The sequence below is a fragment of the Schistocerca gregaria genome, chromosome 3, assembly GCF_023897955.1.
Source record: "Schistocerca gregaria isolate iqSchGreg1 chromosome 3, iqSchGreg1.2, whole genome shotgun sequence".
NCBI lineage: Eukaryota > Metazoa > Arthropoda > Insecta > Orthoptera > Acrididae > Schistocerca > Schistocerca gregaria.
In genome coordinates this window covers 715,554,476-715,573,720 of record NC_064922.1, presented here as the reverse complement: position 1 = coordinate 715,573,720, position 19,245 = coordinate 715,554,476, and the positions used below count along the sequence as shown (strand labels likewise).

General features: G+C 43.5%; 1 protein-coding gene across 5 annotated transcripts in view; it reads right to left on the bottom strand.

The window, feature by feature from the left end:
- Positions 1–19,245, bottom strand: part of LOC126355184 (venom carboxylesterase-6-like) — a 345,553-nt gene that overhangs the window by 56,188 nt on the left and 270,120 nt on the right. For 2 of the 5 annotated variants that reach the window (XM_050005401.1, XM_050005400.1), the window contains exon 6: positions 16,171–16,330. The exons of the other annotated variants lie outside the window; for them this stretch is intronic. In XM_050005401.1, the coding sequence (XP_049861358.1) occupies positions 16,171–16,330 (160 nt within the window). The remainder of the gene's footprint in view (positions 1–16,170; positions 16,331–19,245) is intronic. 5 annotated transcript variants of the gene reach the window in all.

The following is a 19,245-nucleotide window of genomic DNA, read 5'->3' as shown; positions in this document are numbered from 1 at the left end:
TTTTACTGTAGAAATACACGTGCAGCAAAGGAATAGCAAAGCTCAAACAAGCACAGCTCTGAGGCATACAAATACCTAGATATTTTATACTAAGTCACTTTTGTTAACATCATGGCTGTGTTACTTAGGAGCTGCGTCACCTTTCGCCATCTGGAATGCTGTTCACGAAGCTCAGTTTGATACTGCATCAGGGTGGTCTGCGTGAGACGGCAGGACCTGGGACTGCCACCAGGTCGGTCCTGGTTGCCCTGGAAAGCAACTCGTCGGCCAGTGACTGGTGGCCAGTGGGTCAGTGTCACTATTTCACCGGTGTTGCGCCTCTTGGACAGTGTTGGGTGCATGAGTCGCGCCACAATACACATGGGTGCAGCTGCCCGAAGCTGCCTGGAGCTCTAGTCGCCAATGACGGAAGCACCTACGTCACAGGCCACTGCATAGCCAATGGTGCATCCTGTCAGCACTGCGGAACAATAACATGCGGGAGGCCATCAAATTCCTCTACCAAGTTGCGGCTTCCTGTGTAGTGCTGTTGTGGGGTACCATAATAAAGCGTATGGAATTACAGCCTGGTTAATTTTCATGAGGCACCCTCCCCCCCAACCCATCTCCACCAGCCTCTTAAAATTTGCCTTTTCAGTGGAATGTCTGAACCTGTGGTCTTTAGTACAGTGAGTCAAGAAATTTAATTGTTGTTGAAGTATCTTTGCCATGGAGAAAATGCTTGACTACAATGCTTTTTCTAGGGTGGATTTTGTTAGAAGCTGGTGGATTTGTCACACTTTAGAGGTAATGAGGGACAAGATACACTAGTACCTATCTGATGTATGCAGCATAACTTGGAAGATCATTCAGCACCATGTACAGAATCAGTAGTAGTAGTGTGTAAGCATTATGGCACATGCTATACAGTGCTGGCAATCAAGTTGGCAAGACGTAAGAATTAAGTTAATGTATTTTAATTTGTGTGTTTTATGATTGTTAGTGTTCAAATATCAGTAATGAGAAGATCAAGGCTTTGGGAGAGTCAGGGACGCAAGGAGTGTCACAGTCAGAGGCATATGTATTTTACTGAAACGGACAGCACAATTTATAGCAGACTATAAGGCGTTCTGTGGTCAGTTGGGAACATTGTGAAATATATATTTGTCATCTGTGATTTCTCCCTTCTCTTGTAAGTCAATTGAGAATGTGCAAGCGTTTTTGGTGTGAGATGTAAGGATGGTCTGATGGAGAATGTTTGAGGATAGCAAAATGAATATGAACTGGAGAGGCAAAAGATATGGGGGCTATACACAGGTTCTCAAGGGAGCTGAAACATTTGAAGAATATGAAAGTGGGTTAGTTCAAGGGATTATGGAGCAGAACGGAGCCAGGCATTTTAGAGAACAGTTGGAATGGAGAAGTGGTAGAACTTGCAGATAGAATAAGGAAGGACAGTGGTTGTACATACATGTTGAAGCAGGATGTTGTGAATGAAGTAAGTTCATGGGGGGCTAAGCAGAGGGTCGTTTAAGCATTTTCAAGAAGATTCCATTCATAAATGTCGAGTAGAGTGTGAATAAAGCATTCAACTGATTCGCAGTTAGCTTTCAGATTGGCAGTGGAATGTGAGGAAATTGATGTATCGACTGGGTTGCCAATAACGCAGGCAGTGTCTTCATCAGGTGGAAGGTGTTATGGGTATATGGCAGATGAGCATGTGTAGAAGCAATATCACCAGCCACAGAACAGTGGAAACAGTGTTGAAGGTCAGCAACGTGGCAACAGTAGTTTCAGAGGCAGGGAACTAGCGACGAAAAAAGTTTCAAACGCCAAAGGGTACTCAAGGTCCACCTGTGGGTAATCCCAGTAAAATGAGGTGCTACAGAGTCGTATGCAGAGATGGTTAGGTTAGGTTAGGTATACAGTGGAAGGATGAGTGTGGAAGAAGAATTGCGGGATGTTATTGGACACAGGGCCGCTTTTGTGAGTTGGCAGTGAGAACCTGGTGGAATCTAAACAGTGGAACTCGTCACAGTATAGAATGTGAGTGAGGGATAATGATGTCACACCATTGGAATTGATGGGCATAGATTTTTGATGATTTTGGTTCAGGTCAGACAATATGTAGAATTAGAGCTACATGAAATGATTGTGGTGTAGGATTCCTTCCACTATGAATGTACGAAAATTGGTCTTTGGTAATGTACAGTGGAGGCAGACAGAAAAATTTTTCTGTTGGCAAAACTGTTGCCAGTGTAGCAATGTCACAAGAGGAATCCATCGCATATGACAAGCCACTGAAACAACGGGCACACGAAGTCTCATTTCACACAATTGTGTATCTAAGGATACTAGGAAAGTGCTTTGGCTTAACGTTAAGTCTGGCTTACTGGTAGGGATTCTGTGTGTGGCGAAACCACTGGGAGTAAGAAAATTGCTAGATCAGACAGGTTGCTTAGCGAAAAGAAGTGCTATATACGTACAAGAGCTAAATGAGAAGAAATAGTACCTGTGTTGGTGGATAATTTCAGTGTTGAGGATTTCAGATTAACAAATGGGTTGTCAACCACTAATATGGATAACCTGGAGGTGGAAGAGTGGAAAAAGATGTGTGTCAGCCACAAACAATCGCCAAACATCATTCAAACTGCTTTAGAAGGGACAGTTAACAGAACGTTAACAGAAGACTGATAAGGAATAGATGGAAGAATTACTGTTGGAATTCAATCATTTGTTTCTTCCAAAACGGTGTGTACCAGCAACGTATTTTACACAGCACTGAATACAACAGGGAATGAAACACTAGTTTACCACGAACCATGTGGGGGAATGAGATACCTGCAACCGATTCTAGAGAAATTCATTGCTCACGAGTGAAGGATGGGATTATTGAGGAAAGTAATGGCCCCTGAAGATGGGAGGGGGGCAGGGGCGGAATCGTCATCATAGACGAACAGTCAGCAGATGGATCACGAAAATACAGATTTTTGTTGTGATTGTAGACACGTGAATGCCACGACTGATCGATGCCTACTCTTTTCTGAACAATCCTTTTCTGAAAATTACAACGTCTTTGCAGTGACATGGAGCAGAGCATACAATGCCTAATGGAGGTATTTCTGCTGCAAGTTCAACGTTGAGTACAGAGAAGAGAAATTTTGTGTTACAAGAAGTGGTATCCTTAGTAATATACACTCCTGGAAATGGAAAAAAGAACACATTGACACCGGTGTGTCAGACCCACCATACTTGCTCCGGACACTGCGAGAGGGCTGTACAAGCAATGATCACATGCACGGCACAGCGGACACACCAGGAACCGCGGTGTTGGCCGTCGAATGGCGCTAGCTGCGCAGCATTTGTGCACCGCCCCCGTCAGTGTCAGCCAGTTTGCCGTGGCATACGGAGCTCCATCGCAGTCTTTAACACTGGTAGCATGCCGCGACAGCGTGGACGTGAACCGTATGTGCAGTTGACAGGCTTTGAGCGAGGGCGTATAGTGGGCATGTGGGAGGCCGGGTGGACGTACCGCCGAATTGCTCAACACGTGGGGCGTGAGGTCTCCACAGTTCATCGATGTTGTCGCCAGTGGTCGGCGGAAGGTGCTCGTGCCCGTCGACCTGGGACCGGACCGCAGCGACGCACGGATGCACGCCAAGACCGTAGGATGCTACACAGTGCCGTAGGGGACCGCACCGCCACTTCCCAGCAAATTAGGGACACTGTTGCTCCTGGGGTATCGGCGAGGACCATTCGCAACCGTCTCCATGAAGCTGGGCTACGGTCCCGCACACCGTTAGGCCGTCTTCCGCTCACGCCCCAACATCGTGCAGCCCGCCTCCAGTGGTGTCGCGACAGGCGTGAATGGAGGGACGAATGGAGACGTGTCGTCTTCAGCGATGAGAGTCGCTTCTGCCTTGGTGCCAATGATGGTCGTATGCGTGTTTGGCGCCGTGCAGGTGAGCGCCACAATCAGGACTGCATACGACCGAGGCACACAGGGCCAACACCCGGCATCATGGTGTGGGGAGCGATCTCCTACACTGGCCGTACACCTCTGGTGACCGTCGAGGGGCACTGAATAGTGTACGGTACATCCAAACCGTCATCGAACCCATCGTTCTACCATTCCTAGACCGGCAAGGGAACTTGCTGTTCCAACAGGACAATGCACGTCCGCATGTATCCCGTGCCACCCAACGTGCTCTAGAAGGTGTAAGTCAACTACCCTGGCCAGCAAGATCTCCGGATCTGTCCCCCATTGAGCATGTTTGGGACTGTATGAAGCGTCGTCTCACGCGGTCTGCACGTCCAGCACGAACGCTGGTCCAACTGAGGCACCAGGTGGAAATGGCATGGCAAGCCGTTCCACAGGACTACATCCAGCATCTCTACGATCGTCTCCATGGGAGAATAGCAGCCTGAATTGCTGCGAAAGGTGGATATACACTGTACTAGTGCCGACATTGTGCATGCTCTGTTGCCTGTGTCTATGTGCCTGTGGTTCTGTCAGTGTGATCATGTGATGTATCTGACCCCAGGAATGTGTCAATAAAGTTTCCCCTTCCTGGGACAATGAATTCACGGTGTTCTTATTTCAATTTCCTGGAGTGTAATTAGTAAGGATGGGGTTAATACATACCACAAAGTTAGTTACTGCTGTACGTAAACTTTCTGTACCTGATTCTGTAAAGGAATTCCAATCGTTCCTTTGCATCTCGAATTGTTGTAGAGACTTTGTAAATGGATTTGCAGATATTGTCAGACCATTAACTCAATTTCTAAAGAAACGTAGAACGTTGATAAGGTCGGAGTGTCAGCTTGCTTTTGAGAAACAGAAAGAAGCTTCGACAGTGAGTCCTACCTTAGGGTTTACAAATTCCAATAATGAATTAATCCTGCCACGTGATATGGCCTACCTTGCAATCAATTCTATTAAGTCAGGAGGTTGACGGTATGGGACATCTGTTCGCATGTGCACAGGGCAGATAAAGTCAGCCGACAAGAACTACTCCATGATGGAAAAGGAAATGTTGAGCCTTATTAATGGATATGGAAAGACGTTTCCAGTGATAACAGATCATGCAGCACTGAAATGGTTGCTGGGGTGAAAGATCCGTTTAGCAGGCAGTCATGATGTGCAGTACAGTTGAGTGAATTTAGTTTTTAGATCATTCATAATGCTGAAAAGAAACACAGGAATGTAGATGGATTGAGTAGGAACCTTGTGGTGTTGCAGATAGACGGTAACGAGCTGAAGGAACGACATGCAGCACAGAAGATGAATGACAAATATAAAGAGTGGATGACAAATGCTAAGTCTTGTAAATAGTCGCAGTTTTCTGGACAGGATTGGCAAGTGTACAAGAAAATAAATTGCGAACATGGTTGTTGGTACCAACAACACTGAGAGGTAAAGTATTAAGGGAGACACATAATCACGTATTAGAAGGTCATTGGGGGTGTAGTTCCACTAACAGGAGAGTAGCAGAGAAGTACTGGTGGAGGAATGGTAAGGCAGACAGGAGAGTAGCAGAGAAGTACTGGTGGAGGAATGGTAAGGCAGACATGGACCAATATGTGCGGAACTCCAATTAGTGCACACAGAAAGTAGATCTATGTCAGACAAGAATCCCACTGCCGAGGTTACCTGAAGCATTAGCACTATTTCAGTTGATCACGACTGATTTCTAGCTCCTTTCAACAAAACACCTGCAGGAAACAAATATGAAATTGTATCTATAGACCACATTTTGAGATATGTGGAAATGGTCGTGATGACCAACTAACAGTGGTGCAAGCACTACAGTCTACGTCATGTAGGAAGACGACCCAGTTTTCAGCCGTTCTGCGCATCCCCCTCCACTAACCACTGACAGCCAATAATATTCACTCTCTTTCCTAGCAGCTAACAGCGTGTTACAGCTAGGCAGCGAGGATCTCGCTCTTACATGCTCCACTCGTGCTGTGCAACCGAATTATACATTCAACTGTCACTTTTTGTTTTCTTTTTCTTTCTTGTAACAGTATAGATGTGAATGTGTTTCTGTAAATGTTTAAGTGCGATTAAAAGAAATCTGGTGACGGCAATAAACGTGAAGTGCTTCACAAGCAGGCGAGTGGGATTATTTACTGCATTTATAACTTTGTACCGCATGATCACTACCAAAGTGAGGTCCTCGAAGATATTCTTTAAGTTCTGGAAACATATGGAAGTCGGAGGGGGCCAAGTTAGGACTGTATGGAGGATGGTCGGTGAAAGTGAACCAAAGGCGTTGGATTGTTCCAGATGTCGCAGGGCCCGTGCGTGGCCAGGCATTGTTATGCTGAAGGAGATGGTGGCCCACGTGTGGACGAACTTTTAGAATTCGAAACTCAATTACAGCACACTGTTTGCTCACCTATTTAGTTTTGTTGGGCAACGCTATGTCACACGCTACAATTCTGAGTCTTCTAGCGACAGAGGGCTGCAAAAATGTGGAATTGAAAAATAAGGGTCTGAATGTTAATAACGTTTGTTTTATTTAAAAGGTTTTCACATTTAAAATTCAGAGGCATTGCTTTTCAGCACGCACTTCTCCAACTCATAATATTACACTGATGAATCAAACCAGCTGTTTGCCCAACATCGTGAAGGGCTCCCGAGCCCACGCAGAAGTGTCGCAACACGACGTGGCATGGACTCGACTAATATCTGAAGTAGTGGTGGAGGGAAGTGACACCATGAATACTGTAGGGCTGTCTACAAATCCGTAAGAGTTAGAGTGTGTGGAGATCACTTCTGAATAGCGCGTTGCAAGGCATCCCAGATATGCTGGGGAGTTTTGTGGCCAGCGGAAGTGTTTAAACTCATGAGGGTCTTCCTGGAGGCACTCTGTAGCAGTTGTGGATGTTTGGGATGGCATATTGTCCTCCTGGAATGGCCCAATTTTGTCGGAATGCACAATGGACATGAATGGATGCAAGGTATCAGGTAGGATGCATACGTATGTGTCACATGTCAGAGTCGTTTCTAGACATATCGGGGGTCACACATCACTCCACCTGCACAGGCCCCACGCCATTACACAGCCTCTACCAGCTACAACAGTCCTCTTATGACATGCAGGGTCTATGGATTCATGAGGTTGTCTCCATACCAGTACTCCCTGTCCGCTCGATACAATTTGAAACGAGACTCGTCCGAAAGGCAACATGTTTCCATTTATCAACAGTCCAATGTCGGTGTTGACGGGCCCAGGCAAGGCGCATAGCTTTGTGTCGTGCTGTCACCAAGGGTACACGTCTGGGCCTTCGACTCCGAAAGCCCACAACGATGATGTTTCGTTGAATGGTTCGCACTTTGACACTTGTTGATGGCCTGGCATCGAAATCTGCAGCAATTTTCGGAAGCGTTGCACTTATGTCACGTTGAACGACTCTCTTCAGTCGTGGTTGTTCCGTGTCTTGGAGGATCTTTTTCTGGCGGTAGCGATGTCAAAGATTTGATGCTTTCCGTATTCCAAAAGAGTTTGATACATATCTTTTGCTACTTAGTCCATCAGATGTTATATTTTATCGGCTTCTGTCATATTAAGATCTACAGCATAGTAAAAGGTCCAAATGGCTCTGAGCACTATGGGACTTAACATCTGAGGTCATGAGCCCCTAGGACTTAGAACTACTTAAATCTAACTAACCTAAGGACACTACACACAGCCATGCCCAAGGCAGGATTCGAACCTGCGGCCGTAGCGGTCGCGCAGTTCCAGACTGAAGCGCCTAGAACCGCTCGGCCACACTGGCCGGCGCTCCAACTGTAACATCACGTTAAAACTCACTAAAATCTTGACAATCTGCCATTGTAGCAGCAGTAACCCATGTAAAACCTGCTCCAGACATTTGCTGTCTTATAATAGGCGTTGCCAACCGCAGCGCCGTATTCTGCCAGTTTCCACACCGCTGTATTTGAATACGCATGCCTGTACCAGTTTCTTTGGCCCTTTAGTGTCTATCTGCAAGTGCGACACAGCTCCATACCGTCATGCTAATATCAGTATTCTGTCACAGATATCAGTGATTATCCATTATGAATAATCTAGTCCGTAAATATTTATCACTTATATACCACGTTTCGGGAATTGATTCGACGCGTTTTCCGACATTTGTTAAGTAAATGAAAGGAGACAAAAGAAAAAGAGGACTGCTTGCGTGTTTTGATCGTCGGTCTGAGGCCCATAACAGGTTTCATTAATAGATGAGATGTATTAAAGGAAGTGACGTGATTCACTTATAATACATAGACGTGAATAATGCATACGCGAAGTAACGTGATGAACATGTCGTCTTGTAAGGCTATGGATATAGTTGCATGCATTGGTATGTAGTCTTACAAGTAAGATTCCATCATATCTTTAAGCTTCTTGAATTTTATTCTCACAATGGACTTCTATTTTACCATGCGCTGAGAATCATGAAATTCGCCACATTCCCTATTGAGGATAATTACGCTTATGATTAATAGCAACGTTATATTATTACCTTAAAGTTATATTCCAAAAATAAATTACCCATGGGTTAGTTAACTGTAAGAGGAATTCTTTACATGCAAGAGTTATCAGCTATTTCCAAAATATGTCTTACACAGACCATCACAGAAGAGAACTAAAACAAAAATTTAGTAATATCCTATCTACGGACTCCTCTTGGCAGCATCGGTATATCAAATAGACTGTGAAATTATCCGACGTATGCTTCATCTTGAATGACAGTGTTGTGATCTTCTGCAGTTCTGACGATGTATGAGAACCATGAGAGAGGAGGATTCGTGGTAAAATCTTAGCGTCCAACACATTGCACTTGATGATGGGTACGTGTTGGAATGTATTTGCTACCAAACTTATACATTTTATTTGACACAAGATATCGACGTATTTTTCTTAATAAAAGCGTACGCGTAAATTCAGTAGCTCAGGCTACTTTTTTCATGTCGCCTTCATACACAGGGCTAGACGTTTCATTTATGCGAGGAGCACCGTTGCATCGACAGGTGTAATCATCTAAACTATCTGGACACCCACGTGGTGATGGAAGCAGCGTTCACTGGAGGCGATGTGGTATTCGAGAAGATATGGTGGTGATCTGCGTGTAGTCATTGCACGTGTGTTGTTCGTAAGTTTCTCCCTGTTTCTGGAAGATGAATTCAAATAAAATGTGTGTGTCTGGAGAATCGGCTTATCAACATATGGTATGCGAACGCTGCAGCTCTCTCTAAAGTCGCATTTATTGTATAGCGAGAGAAGTGGCGACCTCAGCCAGTCGATAACTTCATATGTAGAAATAACGCTTTTCTGTGCGCTATGTTCATTGAACAGTTTTATTTGTTCGTCGGCGACGTTTCTATACGCTTTGGATTATTTACAAGTCTTACAGTGATGTCACATTGTAATACAGCGATAGTTCATATCACGTTGCGGTAGGTTAGACACCTTTTCCTTCTGCCTGGTAGCTGTGGCTGATGGAGACTGATGCCACCCGTGTACAAGCGCTAGTTTTGAAAGAATGATGGCTGGGGCAGCTTAGTTCTAAGAGGTCCAGAGAGAAAATGGGAGGGGAGTGTTTGACGCTGATCAGGACCGGAGTCCACGTATTTCCGGGAATGTGTTTGGAACTGTTTCTCATGGGTAGGATGACTCTGCCTGGTGTAACCTTTTTCGCAACAGCTTTCTTCCCCCAACCAGCACAGTCCAACCAGCACAGTCGCATCGGAGGCGATTACACGTAAATTGTGCAAATTTCTCCGAAAATCCTATTGGGATGATGGGTGTTGGGCAGAAACTGTTCTTCGCGGCACGGGGGTCGGCAGCTATGGTAGTGGCAAAAATGGTGCTCTATCCTATAGCAATGACTCATTTCGCTGGACATATTCGTCACCTCTCTAGGCGCGTATTTTGTAGCAGTGTGCTAAATTTTTACACTCGGAAACTTCACTTGGATATTGATAAACCTCAGAATTTTACTATGACGTCATAAATTTACCATTACATCATTACTGCAGCAACGTGCTCCTTTTAACACGTAAAAAATAACACCAAAGCGTCTAGCCAGATAATGTTGGCTTAGCAGGGTTATCTATCAAGTGGTATTTCCTACACATTCCACATCTTTGGGCGGAAATTGGTAAAACTGCAGTGCTTATAGCATTTGCTATAACTTCTTTAATACATCGTGACACCATTATTATCACCAATAGGGAAACGGTTCATTTCTAACACATTACCCATGATGTCATGCACACTACTGGTCTAGTGGCAGCTCAGCAACGATAAATAATTCTGATACGTGTGGACACGTGCTGCTGAACTGTGATTGGCCGAGACATCATGTCATTGACACGACGTTGATGTAAAATTGACATGACACGACACAACTTTTATGTTAATAACAGCGTATCGTACAGTACTGCCATTCTTATCCAGCCTGATATCATACAGGTTTTTGTTTGTTTTGGTTAGTGTAGCGCAGTGTCATTTAGACCGTTAGTAAGAGAGCACTTCGAATTCTTGCTGCTAATGAGTCAAGTACACCATTCGTTTATTACATATTTTTACAAGCTCAAACAGGAGCGTCTGCAGTAATGGATAGAAACTGTGACTGCTGTATACAGATGTAAGCTCAGTTGGGGGCCCTTCGCTCGTAGCTCCAGGCTGCACTGCCTTCCATCACACAGCTTGAGGCTGCTGCCAAGTGGCATCACTGTCAGGGGTTGGACGCGGGGATGCGAGGGACGTCGAGCACGTCCCACGTGTCCCCTGATCGGTCCACTCTGTGTCCGCCCCGGGTACTGCCTGCACTGAAGTTGACCCCTCATTTGTGGTCGAGTGGGAGATCATTTTAAAGTCTGGCAGGCAGCGAAAAACTTTCTGAGGGGCCAATCGTAGGGCCTCCCCAGTTCGTTTGACGAACAGGTAATGGGCGTTATCTGTGGCTGACGATGTCACTGAGCTGGATGCAGTCGTCCACACTGTTCCAGAGGAAGCTTCTTAACCCGCAAGGCCTGCGCATTCACAGAGAGTGAGTATGCTAGTAGTTGGGAGCTCCAACGTTAGGCGCGTGATGGGGCCCCTTAGGAACATAGCTTGCAAGGTGGGGAAGGAAGCCAGTGTGCACACCGAATGCATTCTGGGGGGACTCATTCGGGATGTGGAAAGGGTGCTTCCAGATGCCATGAAGAGTGCAGGGTGCAGCCAACTGCAGGTCGTGGCTCATGTTGGTACCAGTGATGTGTGTAACTTTGGTACGGAGGAGGTTCTCTCTGGTTTTGGGCGGCTAGCGGTAATGGTAAACTCTGCCAGTCTTGCTTGCGAGATTAAAGCGAAATTCACCATCCGCAGCATCGTCGATAGAACTGACTGTGGTCCTTTGCTGCAGAGCCGAGTGGAGGGTCTGAATCAGAGGCTCAGGAGGTTCTGTGACCGTGTAGGCTGCAGCTTCCTTGACTTGCGCCGTCTGGTGGTGGGTTTCCGGGTTCTGCTTAATAGGTCAGGAGTCCAACACACACAGGAAGCAGCTACACGGGTAGGAGGGGGTGTGTGGAAGGGACAGGGCGGGTTTTTAAGTTAGTGAGTTAGGGAACCACAGAAAAGGCGTGCTCTAAAAGGTTAGTTATTGATATGGTCTGTACTGTAGTTGTAAATTGTCGTAACTGTGCTGGCAAAGAGCCAGAGCTCCAAGCCCTAATAGAAAGCGCTGGAGCTCAAATAGTTAGAGGTATAGAAACCGGATATAAGTTCAGCCGAATTTTTTTAAACGATCTAACAGTGTTCATAAAGGATAGATTAAATACAGTTGGTGGTGGAGTATTTATTGCTATCAGAAGTAGCTTGCCTTTTAATGAAATTGAAGTAGATAGTTCCTGCGAAATAGTATGGTTAGAGGTTATACTTGACCATCGGACTAAACTATTAATTGGATCGTTTTATCGAACCCCCGACACAGAAGATATAAAACTTCCTGGCAGATTAAAACTGTGGGCCGGACCGAGACTCAAACTCGGGACGTTTGCCTTTCGCGGGCAAGTGCTCTACCATCTGAGCTACCGAAGCACGACTCACGCCCGGTACTCACAGCTTTACTTCTGTCAGTATCCGTCTCTTACCTTCCAGTTTTAATCTGCCAGGAAGTTTCATATCAGCGCACACTCCGCTGCAGAGTGAAAATCTCATTACAGAAGATATAGTTGCTGAAAGGTTCAAAGAAGACTTGAGCCTCATTTAAAACAGGTACCCATCTTATACAGTTATAGTCGGTGGTTACATCAATCTACCCTCGATATGCTGGGAAAATTATACGTTTAAAGCCGGCGGCAGGCATAAAACGTCATCCAAAATTGTACTGAATGCTTTTTCAGAAAATTAGTTTGACCACAATTAGTTCATGAGCCCACTCGAAGAGTATATGGTTGCGAAAGCATACTTGACCTCTTGGCAACAAATAATCCTGGACAAATAGGGAGCACCGTGACGAATACATGGATTAGCGACCACAACGCAGTTGCTGCTAGGCAGAAAGCCGTAGCACCTACAACTATCAAAAAGCAATGTAAAGTATATCTATTTAAAAAAGCTGATAAAAATGCTCCTTACGCCGTTTTAAGAGACAGCCTTCGTTCCTCCCGATCTGGCCATATAAGCGCAGAAAAGCTGTGGAATTATTTCAAAGATATAGTATCGACAGCAATTGAGAGAAGTGATGGTACTGATCCCCCATGGTACACAAAAGGGGTCGCTGTAGCAGAAGCAGCGAAAGAAGCATGCCAAATTTAAAAGGAAGCAAAATCCCCAAGATTAGCAAAACTTTTTCAGAAGATCGAAAAATAGCGCGTACTCTAATGCGAGATACTTTTAATAATTTCCACAACGAGACTGGCACTGAATCCAAAGAGATTCTCGTCATACATGAAGCACACCAGTGGCAAGACGCAATCAATACCTTCACTGCGTGATAGCAACGGTGAAGTAACTGATGACAGACCACTAAAGCACAGTTATTAAACTCGGTTTTCCGAAACTGCTTCACCAAAGAAAACGAAGTAAATATTCCTGAATTCCAATCAAGAACAACTGCCAAGATGAGATACGCAGAAGTAGATATCCTCGGTGTAGCACAGCAGCTTAAATCACTTAATAAAGGCAAGGCTTCTAGTCCAGATTGTATACCAGTCAGGTTCCTCTCAGAGTATGCTCATAAAATAGCTCCATATTTAGCAATTATATACAGCCGCTCGCTCACAGAAAGACTGGAAAATTGCTCGAGTCACACCAATACCCAAAAAGGAAAGTAGGAGTAATCCGTTGAATTACAGGTTCATATCACTAACGTCGATTTGCAGTAGGGTTTTAGAACGTATGCTATATTCGAACAATATGAAATACTGGCAGAAAACGATTTATTTACACATAGTCAGCTAGGATTCATAAAATATCGTTCTTGCGAAACACAACTAGCTCTATATGTTCATGAAGTAATGAGCGATATCGTCAGGGGATGTAAAACTGATTCCATGTTTTTAGATTTCCAGAAGGCTTTCGACACCGCTCCTCACTAGCATGTTCTAACCCAATTGCGTGCCTATGCATTAACGCCTCAGTTGTGCGACTGACTCGTGATTTCCTGTCAGAAAGGTCACAGTTCTTAGTAATAGCCGGAAAGTCATCGAGTAAAACAGAAGTAATATCCGGCGTCCCCCAAGTAAGTGTTATAGGCTCTCTAATGTTCCTGATCTATGTTAACGATATAGAAAACAATCTGGGTAGCCGTCTTAGATTGTTTGCTGATGATGCTGTCATTTACCGGCTTGTAAAGTCATCAGATGACCAAAACGAACTGCAAAATGACGTAGATAATATACCAGTATGGTGCGAAAAGTGGCAATTGACCCTGAATAAAGATAAGTGTGAAGTTATTCACATGAGTACTAAAAGAAATCCACTAAATTTCGAGTACGCGATAAGTCACACAATTACGAAGGCTGCAGATTCAATTGAATACTAAGGGATTACGATTACAAATTACCTAAATTTGAACGTCCGCCCGCGGTAACCGAGTGGTCAGCGCGACGGAGTGTCGTACGAAGGGGCCCGGGTTCGATTCCCGGCTGAGTGATGTATTATCCTTCTCATTTTAGTTTCATCCCCATCGACACGCAAGTCGCCGCAGTGGCGTCAACTCAAAAGACTGCACCAGGCGACCGGTCTACCTGACGGGAGGCCCCAGCCACACGGCATTTGCATTTTACCTAAATTTGAACGATCACATAGATAATGTTGTTGGTTGCTTAAGCCAAAGACTTTGATTCATTGGCAGAACACTTAGAAGGTGCAACAGGTTTGCTAAAGAGACTGCTTACATCACGCTTGTCCGCCCTATTGTGGAGTATTACTGTGCGGTGTGGCATTCGCATCACGCGGGACTGACGGATGTCATTGAAATACTTCAAAGAAGGGCAGCTCGTTTCGTATTACAGCGAAATAGGGGACATGGTGCCACAGACATGCTACGTGAATTGGAGCGGCAATCATTAAAACAAAGTCGTTTTGCGTTGCGCCGGGAACTTCCCATGAAATTTCTATCACCAGTTTTCTCCACCGATTGCGAAAAAACTCTGTTGGCATCCACCTGCATAGGGAGAAATGATCATCACGATAAAATAAGAGAAATCAGGGCTCGCACAGAAAAAATTAAGTTCTGGTTTCCCCGCACGCCGTTCGAAAGTGAACGGTAGAGAGACAGCTTGAAGGTGGTTCATTGAACACTCTGCCAGGTACTTTATTGTGAATAGCTGAGTAATCACGTAGATGTAGATGTAGACGAGAACTTTCACGCGAGGTCCTGACATGACGTGATGCTACACAATTTTCATGTGGCATAGAAAGCAGTGGCTCGGTACTCACATAATTAGGCCAAGTTCTGGAAAAATACGGAAAAAACGTAAAATTGTGGAAAATAAGGGAAAATACGAAAAAATTTGGAAGAATGCTTAAAATTGTCGAAAAATGAGAGAACTTGCACATTTATCTGGGCTGCCTATGTCTCGACTGAAGAAAAGTAAGTACGTTGAATTCTGTTATTAACAAACAGACCTCAAGTGATGTGACTTAACGTAATTACAATAATTTTTTATTAACACGTAGATACCTGTTGCCCCTCTCCTCGTTCTGCAGTTCCGGAGTGAAGCCACCCACTGAAGTGCCTCAGTTATAAAAGATGGGGATAGGGAGGGAATGCTTGAATCTCATCGTCCCAGGAGGGTTGGAAGGGGCAGAGAGGGAATGGAGGGGAAATGGGCCCCCTGGATGACACCACATATACATGCAAGTGGCGAGAGGACTAGGGGGATGACCTAGATTTAGTTCGCCCAAGTGCGTAATATGACACTGGAAATCCTTATCAGTCACATTGATCCTATACTCATTCTACCTCGTTTATCTAACTGTAATCTCTAAGAGTGGTAACTAGTGTGATTGGCACTGAACCCTCTGTTATTATACTCTTATCAACCATAAGCATGAGACGTGAGTACTGTTCTTTAAAGTCTTGTTCTTTGTTGTTCTTTCTTTTTTTAAGGTCTCCCAGCCACTCTCATAATTTCACAGATATTATGGGAGTACAGAAGTGTACAGAAGAATGCTTTGAAATAATTCAGGCGACAAGAAACATAGGTTATAAAACAGTCACTTTAAAAATGAGAACTGTTTATTGTTTATTAAAACCGATATGTAAACGAAACGCTCATCGTTACGATGACCAGTGGACATGCTTTAGATTAAGCGAAATGCGTTGGGGCGAAAGAAGGCTTTATTAATTCGTAAAAGACGACATAATATCCATACTGTTTTTCATTTGATGGTTCTTTGTGTAGGGCAGGAAATGGACCCAATTCAATACCGATTCCAAAGTTCCCCATCATTAGCTGAATGTTATGCATATTGTGCAGTTGTCAGTTTCACTTCCTACTGTATTTAATGGCAAACTCCTTCGTTCAATTAATGGCATAACTTGTAAATTCCCCATGTTGTCACCGTCAAAAGTGATGGCAATAAGGCAGAATACGCCAACATATTTCGTGCGATATGAACTTCAATCACCAAGCCATTTGCTCAGCAACGCATGTGAAAGACCGTAAATACACTGTGAAGTTCAAAGTCTTACCGCCTGCAAAGAAGCTTCCTTCTTCTTTAGTGACTCCTAACAGCCATGGGACAGCAGTGTGAGGCTGTAGATGAGCTGGATGCCTTGGTAGAAACGTGTCCTGTCCTTCAGCCTCCACAACTGGTCGGAATGGTATGAGAGGCGCATACATGCCCCACTCCTGAAGCAAAGCCGTCATCCATCATGAAACAGTTATACTTTACCACACAGGCGATTTATCTTACTGATATTCAACTCTTTTGGTGAATAATCCACCCACAGAAAAAAAAATGATACGTTAGACAGTTCGATATGTGTGCTTCATGCATTCTAGCCATCTCTTGTCACTCACTTCACTAGGATGGTGAGAATGTTTTGTTTTCTTAGTTTTCACTTTGCTGAAAAATTGCTTAAGATATACTACGTGACCTCTTGGTAAAATTTAATATTTTTCGGATAGTTTTCCCTAACAACACGATATAAGTATTAGCCATGTACAAGAAAAAGTCCTCATGGCGGCTGGCAATAAGCCAATATGTCCTGTGCCAGTCGTAGTGGATATCGCAGATAGAGAACCTGTCGTTAACTGGATGTTCTTTAGATCTAAATTTATGGAAGACCATCTCAATTAACTGGATGTTCTTTAGATCTGCCTCAGGCATGGATGTGTGTGATGTCCTTAGGTTAGTTAGGTTTAAGTAGTTTTAAGTTCTAGGGGACTGATGACTACAGCTGTTAAGTCCCATAGTGCTCAGAGCCATTTGAACTATTTTCAATATCTGTATCCAATATGCTGGAGGGCATATGAGTAGTGGGGGCAAAAGTACATGTGACCCTTGTGATAGCTGCAAACAGTAAGTATACATTGGCCTGAAATTCATATAGTAGTGGAGGTGTACCAGTACTGGAGCAAAGGACTATTGTTCTCCATATGCAAAGTATATTCAATTGACTTGGCCCCAATCACATATATGTGCTCTTCCAAATATAAACAATGACATCATCTATGTAAACCAATCACTCATGGAGTGAGCCAATTATATAAAAAGTGACATAGTTCATGTAAACAAATTGGCCATTCGTTTTTTATCATTCATTCCAGTCCCAGATGTTAATGTCCTTTTAAGTTGCTACTTCCCCCCTCCTCTTCCCCATACTCTCCATCCCCCCAATCCTTTACCCCAAGTGTGTGTTATACAGGTGGTATGACACACTGAATTATTATGCTTTATGTCAGACACTTTGACATTTCAGTAGAAGTGTGAGAAACGACGGGGTGTTGTCCTACACTTTATGACCCAGTACATTAATTTCACTAGTCTTCATTAATATAATTTGTTACTTGTGTTCAAAATGTTGCTGCCTCTGTAGTTACATCACTCTCATCTTAATTAATAAGAGTTTTTACCTAAAAAATGGTTGAGGCACTTTGACACAAGAGTGATATGGCATCAATCTACCAGCACAGTGTTCTTTACATTTCTTGGGCATTTTTAGCAGTTTTGAGGTATTTTTCTGATAGTCTCCCAAGATTAAAGATATCCAATTTTCCATCCAAAGACACACACAAACATGAGACTATAAATCTTTAAGAGTTAATACAGTGCATTACTTAAACAATTACACTCTTGCTACACATCACACCAACGTTTCACTGCAAGGAAGTTGTCCCTGCATAACAAATTATTGTGTTAAAAACAATGGCTTGCATATTATCAGGCCACCTAAGAGGAATCTAATACCATGAAACTTCTGTGGACTTGTAAAAAATGGCGGAGAATTGAAATATCCATATAGGAACGTTTTTCCATACAGAAAATCACTAATAGCCCACACTTGCTCTGCCACCATCGCCACAAGTGGCATAGGACACGAACTATTGGTACATCTTTATTATAAAGACGAGGTGATTTTGACCATAAGACTTCTGATGTGGGTATATCTATGTTCAAGTAGAAGGACAGTAGAATAAGAAGACCCGTTCTTCCAAATTTCCAAGAGAATGAAGTAGCTACTGTCAGTAGAAATCAAAAAGAAGGTATAGGGGTACATGTTCATTGTCCCAATTTAGCTAGAGTTTACAGTTTATAGGAGATATAGATTGTGGAGATCAACTTCGATCATTGTACAATGTTCACTGTAAGACACTAAAATAGTGGCCATAATTGACAGAATATTCATCAATGTGTACGTCATTTATTGAAATTTATACGGAAAAATACCTATTTTATAATTCAGAAGACATGTTTGAAAGGGGCTGGTAGCTAAGAAAGATACTGGAAGGTGAGGGTGAGGGGAAGAAAAGGTAAAATAACTTGAGACACATCATAAAGAGACAGTTCTAGTATTATGACTAAGACGAAAGAATTTCTCTCTACCTAAAGATGTTACACTGAACAACAAAGGAGTACACTGGCCACTGTCTGTGAAAAATGGAGGACGTTCTGAAGTGCGTACAGATAACAATACTTAATGATGAACTTACTTAATATTTACTGTATTTAACGTTTTCCGACGTCTGGACGAGAGAATGTCGTGTTTCTATATGTACCGTGATATTTCATCATAACAGCCAAGCTCTCCATAAGTTTGTCATACCTGTTCCGTAAACATTAGATATCAGCTAATCCAATCACATACGATAATCATATCCTCCCAGGACTCAAAAGCCCCACTTGTGTTTTGCACACGAATTAAAAAAATAGTGTGGTGACTGCGCAATTCAGTTTTAGTTGCCTTGATAATATTCTCCCCAAATATTAAATCCTTCATAGCTAGGACAGCACTGGTTTGAAGAAGTAGGGAGACTACCTTGTGTCATGAAGAAGGTAAATGGGGTGGTAAAAATTTCGATTTCTTTTATTCACCCATTTACTACAGCAGACTACTTCGCAGTGGCATAATCAACATATTATATAGCAAAATTGAATCAGCTCGACAACTTTCTTTGAAATTCATTTTGCCTGCAGTCGATCCTGTCCTGTGATCTGTAAGGAAAAACAAAAGACTTGACATAAAGAACAAGGAAGAAATACTGTATTCGAAAAATCTAAGTACTTTAGCATATTCGGAAAGAGTCTATGTTCGCTTCATTTT